The sequence below is a fragment of the Belonocnema kinseyi genome, chromosome 9, assembly GCF_010883055.1.
Source record: "Belonocnema kinseyi isolate 2016_QV_RU_SX_M_011 chromosome 9, B_treatae_v1, whole genome shotgun sequence".
NCBI classification, from domain to species: domain Eukaryota; kingdom Metazoa; phylum Arthropoda; class Insecta; order Hymenoptera; family Cynipidae; genus Belonocnema; species Belonocnema kinseyi.
This window is the reverse complement of record NC_046665.1, coordinates 25,658,512-25,670,624: the sequence shown is the minus strand read 5'-3', so window position 1 is coordinate 25,670,624 and position 12,113 is coordinate 25,658,512. Positions and strand designations below refer to the sequence as shown.

At 32.8% G+C, this 12,113-nt stretch overlaps 1 protein-coding gene across 1 annotated transcript in view; it reads right to left on the bottom strand.

Moving 5' to 3' along the window:
• LOC117180362 (voltage-dependent calcium channel type A subunit alpha-1) overlaps positions 1-12,113 on the bottom strand; it is a 617,877-nt gene that overhangs the window by 470,932 nt on the left and 134,832 nt on the right. The window contains exons 6-9 of the mRNA XM_033372824.1: positions 8,135-8,238; positions 6,548-6,663; positions 5,980-6,039; positions 5,594-5,695 (exon numbers count right to left, since the gene is read on the bottom strand). Coding sequence (XP_033228715.1) covers positions 5,594-5,695; positions 5,980-6,039; positions 6,548-6,663; positions 8,135-8,238 — 382 coding nt within the window. The remainder of the gene's footprint in view (positions 1-5,593; positions 5,696-5,979; positions 6,040-6,547; positions 6,664-8,134; positions 8,239-12,113) is intronic.

Here is a 12,113-nt window from a genome sequence, read left to right as displayed (position 1 = left end):
GTTAGAAAATCGTTGGACTCGCTGTATCGACCTAAAAGGAGAGTATGTTGGAAAATAAAACCGACTTTGGCCAAAAAAACGTCTCCGTGTTTCATTTTTCAGAGACTTATCAGACTGCCTAGTACATGCAATTTTACTTGTTTTTATTAATTTGATTATGTTTTATGTATTTATAATTTCATTTGCTGGACAATTTTTTAATCAGCTTCGTCGTCAAAATATTGATTTCTTTAACCAGGTCTTTGGTTATTATCTTCTTATTTAAACGTTCAAGTCTTGTTTCAATAACTCATACATGCACACTCACAGATTTACACACTCTCGCTGTCGTTTTCCAATTTTCGACTAGCAGTGATACCAGTTCGCCTGTTGCTGACAGCTAGATTAGTCACTTAAACACCTGTATATTTTGTTTATTTTAATGATTTAAATGACCGCGCTTTTGAGCATCAGCCTTGTTAAAAAAAATGATGGTGAATTATTTTCTTGTTTAACGTAGTGAAGTATTATCTCTCAGAAAGTGTCAAAACTTTCAAATACAGTCCATTAATTTAATTTCAGTCACAAGGTTTGTCCTGCGAGACGGATATTTCTTTTTGAGTCAATTAATTGTCGTGTGATAGTCTGTGGCAGTGTCTTTGGTGCAATAAGTGCAGTTGTGACAATATTTTGTGCAAAAGTTCAAGTTGAACTTAGTGACTTCGTAAAAAATGTGTAATAGCAGTTGTTTTTCCTATAATAACTGCAAGCATCCTAAATAGTTTATTGTTTGTAGGATTCCAGTCAACGTCTGTGAATCAAACACAAGCAATACTATAAACATTGTCAGGTGACAAGGCTGAACAAATAATTACAAAGAAAGTTGATTGGAAAATCCCTATCGAAGAAAGTTTTAGAATATGAATGGATTTTTTGAATACAACTTTAATATCCATTCGGGCTCGCAAGTTTACGCGCGAATGTATTGATTGCAGTTCATGTTCGTTGCAAATCAGCAAATTATTTTAAGGCGAACAAATTTGATTAATCAAAAAGACAATTAATAATAAATTTGTCTTTTGCGGTTTAATCACATTCTTTTACTTTACGCCTTTTGTTACAAATGTCGTTCGACAACTTCTTTTTTGAACAAACGGAGCTGTGCACTCGAATGCAAAATTCGTTTACAAAAGTGGTATCATATAAGGGAGCAACAAAGGGTTCTTTGCTGTCGCGAATGGACGCATTAGAGAAGAACTGGACGCGGTTCGTACAGCAGCATCTGGAATTAATAAAATACTGCGATCAAAATAAAATGAATATTTTACTTTTAACGTCTCTGTCGCGCCGATGTACTCATCATCGCCTTCCATACCAAAAATAGAATTACCGAAATTCTCGGGCGTTTAAACGGAGTGATCCAATGTCGCTGACCTTTTTAACTCGATTGTTCACTCAAATGCGGCACTGACTTCCGTAGAAATGCTTCATTATTTAAAGACAAATCTTTCAGGTGAAGCAGCGCAACTCGTTCGTCACATTTCGGTAACAAATGAGAATTATGCACGCTGTTGAAAATTATTGCAAAATAGATATGAAAACAAACGTGTCTTAGTACATTTTCATTCATTCGGTTTATTCTCACTTCAGCCACTGAAAATAGAATCAGCAAGCGCGTTGCGAAAATTTTATAATTCAACTATTGATTATGTAGAGACACTGGACTCCTTAAATAAACCGGCAAGCGAATGGTTATCAATTCTTGTGTATCCCACTGTCGTACGGTTCGACCTTCACATCTCTTCGGGATTGGAAAACATCAATTGACAGATAAAAAGAACCAAGGACACTTGAGGAACTTGTAACGTTCCTTAAAAATGATCTTCGTGCGTTGGAAGCTGTTGAATCACCAACAGGCTACTGCAAGCAAACAACATTGCAATCAGCAACAAAGTGTCAACCTCAGAAACGAAAGTTTGGGAGGCAACATAAATTATTGCAATCAATGACTACTAATGTCAATGAAGTCACGGAAAACAACCAAGAAAATCGCCTCAGGATAGAGAATGTTTCATGTGCAAAGAAAAATATTTTTTGATGTTATGTTCACAGTTTTGATTTCAAACCGTTGCACAAAGGAAGGAAACCATAAATTAAAAACGATTACGCAGTAATTGCCTGGGGTCCCACTCCTTGAAAACTGCGCTTCAAAGAATGCGTGTCAGATGTTTTAACTTAAGCATCACACAATTATTCATGAATCACTGTCTGCTCCCACTCAACATGTTCCAAGTTCATCCACTGTTTTAGCTTTGCAGGCTAGATCTCATGCAGTTTCAGTCATGCATTTTTCTTCGCATGAAAAAACGTCGGTCTTATTGAGTTTTTGTGATTGCGCCGTCCAGTAAAACTCTCTATGATCGAGCATTTATTGATCAGGGTTCTGAGTTCTCAATTATATCGGAATCGCTTGCGAAACGATAGCAGCTGCCTTAAGGCTCTTATTCGTTCAAAATTGGTGGCACCACGTCAAAAAATTAAGTTTCGAATCAACGATTGGCCCCACCCTATAGACCTTCAGTTGAGAGATCCAAAATTCTATGGACATTATTTAAATAATATAATTTTAGGTGTTGCCATGTATTCAATTTGAATTGAGCCAGGCCTTCGAAATGGTCATCTTTCTGTTCCTGCTGCTCAGAAAACTATTCTGGGCTAGATACTGTGTGGTTCACAGGGAGAGGAGTTTCCATTTCATAATTCATCATTTAGCACGTTTCACTGCTGGAGAGTTGATGCACTGTATTTTTAACTACAAAAATTTTGGAAACATAATGAAGTAGTCCCGCCGAAACATCTTAGGACTCAAAAAGAGGAAGCTTGTAAACAGCATTTCTTATAGAATCATTCTAGAACAAGAGAATGAAGATAGTTCGTGCGTCTTTCAACAAGAAGTGATGTTGCAAAGCTAGGAGATTCATAATATTCAGCTTGTAGGTTGTTACTTCACAGTGAACAACGTTTCAAGAGGGATTTTCGAGTTCAGTGAATATTCTGATCCAAAAATGGATTTAAGGTCATTCTTTTTTCCACGTCATGGGGTGTGGCTAGATTCAAGTCTTACAACCAAGCTTCGAGTGGTTTTCAACGGTTCTCGATACTCAAGTCAAGGAGTACCATTAAATGATTGCTTACATGCGGGATCTAAATTGCAACTGAACATTTCGGATGTCCTGCTTCGACGGTGTCGACATCCGATTGTATTCTCAGCAGATGTCGAGAACATTTACCGACAAGTTCCTATCCATGAAGGTGACCACAATCTACAGCGAATTCTATGGCGCACGACTCCTGCCGAGCCTATTCAGATTGATCGACTTACAAGTGTCACTTATGGTCTGACATGCTTACCATATTTGGCCGTTCGTAACGTGCAGCAGCTTGGAATTGATAAGGGTCATTAGCTTCCTCTAGCTGCTGAAGTCAGAAAGCATAGTGTTAACGTCAGCGATGTCTAATCAGAGAATGGCAATTCAGAGTATCCACGAAATTTCAGGATCGATTGCTTGAGCTCTTCAAGGCGGGCGGTTTTTAACTTAGAAAGTGGATAACATTACTAAATGTTTCGTTGCCAGTCGATCTGCAAAACTGTTTGATCCACTTGGATGGTTATCATCTGTAATTGTGGTCACAAATATCATTCTTCATGGACGGTGGTAGCTAAAAATTTCTTGGGATGATCCGCTTCCTGACGATCTTTCTCAACGCTAGAAAAGATACTACGAAGATCTAAAATATCTTTTATAGATCGAATTTATCGATCGATGGGATTGCGAGCTTCAGTTTTCTCATGTGAAATGTATGACTTTGGAGATGCTTCAGAGCGGGTTTATACACCTCTTGTTTACGCTAAATCAGTTCAGAACACTGAAGACTGTTGAGGTATTCTTATCGCATCCAAAACAAAGGGAGCAACCGTAAATACGATCTTGCTTCCTCGTCCTAAACTGTGCGCTGCAGTCCTTCTGGCTCCTTCTTTCATTTTCCGCTCCACATGTGGTTGGATTCAAAAATTGTTCTGGTGTGATTAGCTGATTCACCTTCGCGTCGTAAGACTTACATCGCAAATCGATTATCGGAGATTCATACCATTATTCCATCGGCAATTGGCATAATGTTCTGGGTAAAGACAACCCAGCTGATTGTGCATCGCGCGAACTGTCTGCTCTCGGATTATCATCTTTCTCCCTCTAGTGGAATGGACCAAAATGGCTACCTAATTCAAAAGAATGGCCACCTAGTCCATTGGAATCTCTAGACGGTTCATAAGATATGGAGCAACGAATGACGTCAACCTTGTTGTTTCGAAGAAAACCCACTGGTACCTGTTTCATCGATATTCATCATTGGGTCCTCTTCTTCGAATTACCGCTTTATACTTTCAATTCTACAAGGCCATGAGACATCTTTTCAAGGTAACCTCACCTTAGATCACTGCTTCTGAAGTTCATCAAGCTCGTCTGAGCTTGATTCAACATGAACAGCATCGTGTATTTTCAGAGGAAATTGCAGCCTTGAAGAAGAAGGATAATGTTTCAAAGCGGAGTTGTCTCTTGAAGTTCCATCCATTTATGGATGGCAAACTTCTGAATTGACGGACGTATAAGTAATTCTTTCCTTTCATTTGATGAGAAACAGCCATGGCTTTTACCGTCAGATTGCATCTCGACCAAGCTTGTGATCGAAGATTGTCATCGTCGTTGTCTTCACAGGGCCACTCAGCTTACCCTTAGAACACTTAGGCAATTTTACTGGATTCTTCGCAGGCGAAATGTGCGCGAATGCATCTCCTCAGTAGCGCTATATACTAATTTTATCTGGACGTTTTTTGGAAAAAGTATTGAAGAAGGAGAATTATTTTGAAAAGGGAGAAAAATAAGGAAATGACTGTAAAGCCTGTAAATCTGATAACATTCAGAAAATTAAAATGCGTTATCTCCTACATGTAAAAACGTCTATATTTCTATGCAGTTATAAGAAATAAAAATTCATCTCAGATAATCATGTTTTAAAAAGCTCCAAACTTTATCTGGAGATCAAGTTCGTTGTTTTCCTCGCATTTGTTGATATTTCACTTTAATTACCTACTAAATTCAAAACACCTGTAAATTATTATTACATCGACACAACATCTATTTTATATAATCATTGGCAAGCATTTTAAATGGTTTAAATGTCTCAAGTAAATTTGAACTTTCACTGCACCCAATTAGATTGTCGCCATTTTATTTCAACGCTCCTGTGATGATCTGGTACAGATCTGATCATTCCTTCAGACACCTATTCTTAATGTTTCTATTCTAGTTACACTTGAATGTGCATCGACTATAATTATATTATTCCTGATAAATGGTAAATGGTCAAAGAAATTCACTTTCGTTGATCCAGGGATCTTTCTAAATTCCTTCGGTCGTTTTTAGCTAAATCCTTAGCTGTTAAAGGAATAATTTACGTTACAAAGTTAATAATGTATCTGTGATTTTGCATTGTTCGCGATGAAAAGAACGAATATTCCCTGAGTGGAAGATAGGAGATTGGCACAAATACTACTCACCATCTTCTGGGTCGTCCTCACCCTCCTCTTCTTCCGTGTCGGTGCTTTTGCTCTTCCCAAGATTTTTAAGCTTTTTTCTTTTCGCGGCGTTTCTTCTCCTCGCTGAAAGGTTAAAATCATAGAGTAATAGTAAGGAAAACCAACTCTTAATAAATGCTAAAGTGCGGCAAGTTTTTGGGAGCCATAACGCATATGAGAGAGCGAGACGTCACACGCACGATCTCGCTCTCTCGTATGCTACCCCTACCCCCAACCAATTATTGCTAAAAAAGTTAGCACGTTTTCGCAACACAAATTGGTCTCCTTACTATCACTTCATGGTTAAAAGACAAGAAAGGGAACGTGAAAAAATGTAAGTAATAGGTCGCCCTCAGTACAATACTTACCTTCTATTATATGCATTTTTTCTTCTTCTGTTGTTCTCTCCTCCGCAAGAATAACTTCCTCTGAAAAATGTTAAACGTTCCATTAATTTTTAAACACTCAAATATCTCTCCGTGAATTATAGTTTGAGAAATTGCGTGTCTATCTTAGTATCTCTCAAACAAGTAAAAAAATTCTCTACTCTTCCGTGTATTATGTTAGATGTACGAAACCCGTAATTTCAATTAATTGAGAGAATAAGCTAGTAGTAATATCATTCAATCATGGTTTCTTTCCGACATTTTGAAACTTTCGTTGGTTCACTTCTGTACTAAATCTAGAACAGCATTTTACAATTAGCAGCCACGCACATAACTGAAAGTTCTCGAATGCCGACAAACATCAATAACAGGAATATTGAATTGTCTCTAACGCAAACTGCCCTGCATTTTTATAAAACAAAGTTGCGAAATTTAAAATTGATTGCTATTGTTTGAGAGAGATATACTATGAACCAAGTAAGACAATGTTAGGCTGAGGCAGAAATAAGGGAACATTAATCAAGCAGAACTTTCGAGCGCCTTCTCTAACCTGCTTTACAGATCCACTCGACGTATCCATTCAGTTCACGTTCTAGTTGCTGCTGCCTTCGTAACTTTAGAAATGTTTGACGATTCTCCACCTTCTCTCTCTCCTTTGCAAACTCTCTACAAGCGTTACAAAAAATGATGATAGCGTAATTAAAGGCGACAAAGCACTGGATACCAGATTAACGCCCTTGAAAAAGCTTGTATAAACCCTCAAGTACATTTTAGCTTAATTTCTATTAGCATTCTAGCTTTACATCTCTACTAGTTGGGGAAAGGTCTGACTTTAAAATCAAAGCCGGGCATTTTTGTTTGATCAAACATGAACATTATTGATCATGAAGTCATGACGTCTTGTTTGTATACATAAGAAGATAGGGTAAGTCACTTCTTAGTGGAAAATTCCTTTTACCTAAACTTACCTATTATGTTGTATGAACAATAATTCTTTAAATATGTATATAGATAAGTGTAAGATTATAATGAGATTGTTAAAATTTAACATTTACACATAAACGGGATAAATAAATTATTGATAACATACCATAATAATGAATGTCTACATCTATCTGGAACATTATGAATTTCGCATTGACGAGGACGCGTGAATGTTTTATTAGAAGTCGGTAAGATCAGTAATAGGAATTTGCAACTTTAAGAGATCTAGGCTCTCTGTTTAGTCTTTCAAATCCTAAGCTTATATGATATTCTTATTTGCAATTGCTCCGAGAAAAATCGATTCTTAGTATAAAATAAAATAAGAGCAATGACAGATCGTTTTCCTTTCAAGTAAATTTATAATGGGTGCAACTTTATAAAAAAATATTTAGACTTTGCCAAAAATGTTTGCCAAAAAATGTATTACAGATTATAAAGCAAAGGAAACTTTAAACTTCGAAAATTCATGTACATTGAGTTCCCAAGTTCTGACCTAATGATATCATTAAAACTTTGTTACTTGATAAAAGAAAATTTTTTAAAAGCAAATTAGGCAAGGTGATTTATTATTTGATAATACACTAAGCCTCGCATAAAAATAACAAACTTAAATATTTATTCAATCACTGCACTGATTGAAACTATAATTTATTAATAAATTTTTCAATCGATAAAAAATTAGGAAATAAATATCGCAGGAGAAGATTAAAAATGAGAGAGATGGGGTATAAATTCCTTTTAAAATTTATAATTAAAAATATTGACTCCAATATTTTAATTGAAAAAATTATCAAACTGCCCAGCTTTGTGAAATGCTATTGGCAGAATTTTAAAGGGGTTGAAAAAAGATCTAAACCTGCTTGAGTAATCCACTTTAAATAGGAACTGAATGCAGTCGTGAAGAGATGTTTTCTTTTCTGTTTCTGATATGCAGCTCGCCTTTCGACGCGCGTTCTTTCGTTAGAAAACTCCCTATTAAAATTAAAAAATGTCTAAAAGCCCATTGACTTTACTTGCATTGACAAATTCCCTTAAAAAAACAAAAAAAAAAACGTTCTCCATAATAAGCCCTCATTATTCTTTCACCATGGGTTGCAATTGTGAGGAGACACAAAAGAACAAGATTACAAGAAATAAAAGAGAAGAAACTTACCCGCTTAATACACCAAGAACTAAATTCAGCATGAAGAAGGATCCGATGACGATCAAAGGTATAAAGTAAATCCAGTTGAACGTGCTACCAAGAGCGTCATTAGTCTGGAAAATTGACCATTTCGTAATGCACAATTTACTTAACTATATCTAAAATAAGATACACCATAGGAAGAAATAACCACTGATTAAGAAGCATACATTAATTAAGAAAATAGAACTTCTATAAATAAGTGAAAAACTTTTCACACAACGAGAGAGTCAAAATAAAAAATTATTAACCCTTAATTAATAGACATTCCCTTAGTTGAAGACCAAATGAAGAATTTCATAAAATATTACAAAGAAGCAACACTGGATGTTTTCCAATTTATGTAGTACTCAATACCCTTCAGTATTAAAATTAAATTTTAAACTTTCAGCATTTTAATTTTTTCGCCAAATAATTACATATATTTGAAAGATTTTAATTTTGAAAATAATTAATTTTATACCATAAAATTCGGACTGTTGCATTTTATGTATTTTAACTCAAGTTTTTTAACCTGCAAAAGTTTTTAAATTAGAATTACCTATATAAAAATGAATTTTAAATTGAATAATTCCACATGGGACCATTTTATATCTTATTTGCTTAAAGCTGAAAATTCAAGATTCACAATTTAAATATTTTAGGTTCAAAAATTAAATTTTGTACAATTCTAAATTAAAAGGCATACTTTAAATAAGTTTTATTCTAAGGTCATTGAAATTGGATAGTATGTTATAATAAAACATTACAGATTATATAATGTACCATGTATTATCCATCAAAATTAGACAATCTCTAAACCAATGGCTGCAAAGATGTTAAAAAAATTATTTTCTGGCTTTATTGATTGAAGCATTAACAATTTCAATACAAATTGTACGTTGCATTTGATTATCATAATTCGAAATGGAAAACTGAGAAAAACAACAAATTCTTCAGGCTTTCCTCTCTGAATGATTTTAAATGTGCCATAGTGAAATTTATAATCTCGAAGCTTTCAAAATTGATAATTTTGAAATAATTATTATTTCACATCCAAGGAATCTTAAAACCAAATTCGCATAATTTCATATGTGAAAATTGAAATGGTTGCATAGGTTTTTAACTTATTTTGCATAATCATGTTCCAGTTTCTCTTTCCAGTACCTGGCTGATTACAGTCATGAAAACAATTCAAAAATGTTCACATGCAAATTGTACAATTAAAAAAATTAAATATTAAATCTTGGACTTTATGTCACACATGTGTTTTCTGAAATGCTTTCGATTTAAAATGTGTTGCCAAATTACCAGTCATAACCGTTGCAATTACTTTTTTACCAAAAATAATTCCGTATTTCAAAGAAATCATAAAAACACCTTATTTTGCAATCTGCACGTCATGAAAAGTTACAAATTTCAGCAAAAATTTTATCTGCAATTTTCAGAAACTTTATTTAAGGATTTTTAATCTTACATGGTTAGTTGTAATGTGGTTGGGGGAGGGGGTGAAGCTCCCCCCTGGTACTTAAGCTGTAGAGCCGTTTGACCCACACCCGTGTATATTCTCCAGACAATGTCTCCAGAACGTACGATTTTTCGGCCCCCACCATTCTTCCATCTGGGAGAAACATATTCAAACGTAGCGTGTCGGTGAGTCGGCCCTGCTACATGCTGCTTAGGCCAGCCTCGTATAAAGCCGAAAATGCGCGAGCAGAAACCCGAACTCTCCCGACTTCACGAATGACGATCTAGCTGCTCCTCAAACTTATTCTCGTTTTGAAATCCCGGCTTACCTTAGAATCATTACACTTATTGCGGAGAGGAAAATAAAATTTAATTCATGTAAATAGATATAGGAGACAAGATTTCTGGGTTTAAAATGTTAAAAATTTTTAAGAACAAAAAAATTCGAATTTTCAAAGAAATGAATTTTTACCTAAAACAGATGAATTTTCAAAGAAGAAGAATAATTCGCCTCCAAAGTAGATACATTTATAACTAAAAGGATCATTTTTCAAGAAAAAAAAAATGTCATCAAAATTCTTCAATTTTCATCATTAGAAACAAATTTTTAAATAAAACAATAAGTATTGGAGCAAAAATGAACAAGTTAAAATGTCGGATAAAAAATAGAATTTTCAACGAAAGAAGTTAATTTTCAAGCAATAAAGATTAATTTTTAACCAAAAATGGAACTGTTAAATTTCCATTTCAAAAAATTAATTTTGAATAAATAAAAACAGTCGAATCGACAACAAAATAGTGAAATTTTCATCACAGAAATTAATTCAAAACTAAACTGAATTTTCAACTAAAAAGATAATGTTTAGACGAAAAATTGAATTGTGAAATTTTCAGTTGAAAAATAATTATTTACATCAAAAAATCAAAATTTCAACAGAATATTTAAATTTTTAATTAAAAAATTGAATTTGAAAAAAAAAATTTAACTTGCAAACCAATAATTTCCTACCGAAAACAATACTTCAAAATTTGAAAGATCAACTTTAAAACAACAAGAAAAAACTATTTTTTTTAGCAAAATAAATAATTTTTCAACGAAGACCGGTTACATTATTAGTTAAAAAAACAAATTTGCAACCAAACAATTTGCAGCGAAATAGTTTAATTTCCGAACAAATGCATGAACTTTCAACCATTTTTTATCAAAAGAAAAGAATTTTGAACTAAAAATGCATTTTTAACCAAAGAAATGAATTCGTAATTAAAATGGATTAAAGTTTAAACAAGAAGAATAATTTTCTACCAAAAAAGATGAATTTTTAACTCAAAAAGGTCAAATTTTAAAGCAAAACAAAAATTTTTCAACAGAACTGTCAAATTTTCAGTTGAAAAAAAATTTTTTTTAAATCGAATTTTCAACAAAACAGTTAAATTTTCAATAAAGAATCAAGTATTAAAAAAGAAAAAGAATGTTCTATTAAAAAGGACGAACTTTAAACTGAAAAAAATATTTTTTGTAAAAAATTTCAAGAAAATTGTTAAATATTCAACTTTAAAAATGAATATCAAAACCAAAAAAAAATTATTTAAGCAAAAATGGAATACTTACATTTTTAGATAAAAAATTTAATTTTCCGCAAAATAGTTTAATTTAGGATGGAAGAAATGAATTTTCAACTAAATAATATTTTGAACAAAAAAAAAACAAAAAAAAAACAATCGAATTTACAACAGAATAGTTCAATTTTTACCATATAGTCGGATTTTCAATTAAAAAGATAAATTTTTAAATAAAAATGGAATTGAATGGATTCTGAGAGAAAATTGAAAAAATATCACACAAAATTTGAATTATTTCTTAAAAATTTTAAAAAGGTTGAACAATTAAGACTTCTTGCACAATTTTGTTGCACAAACTTTTTGAAATTTAATTGTTTGAAAAAATGCGCTTTCAAATTAGAGTAAGTTTAAGAGATAATCAGAAATTTAGAATCGATTCCAAGAAAATTAAAACGTGTAAAAATTTGTTAAGAATTTTGTAAGGATTCACTAACATGAACAAAAAAATCTTTTATAGTAGGTTCCTAGGAATAATTAAAATAATGTTTTATAATGAAAAATTAATATTAAGGCATTATTTAAAAAGATTTCAACATATTTCGAACGATTTCAAAAATTTTCAAGGAAGATTCTGGAACATTTTAAGGCAATATTTTTAATTTTATCAAATTTAAAAGAAAATCAGAAAAAATTTGAATAATTCGTAAAGATCAGAACGCTTCGCACGTCTGAAAAGATTAGAAACAGAATTTTCTGAAGATTCTTGTGAAAAATTTTAATTTTTTTTTTTATTAAAAAAAGATTTACTTTGAGGGAAATTTAAAAAAGTTCATTTAAACCTATCAAAGGGTTTCCTTGAAATTAGAAAAAAGAGTGTAGAACATATTAAAGCAATATGTTTCAATTTGTTAAGAATTATAAATACACCTAACTCTCGCTTTAA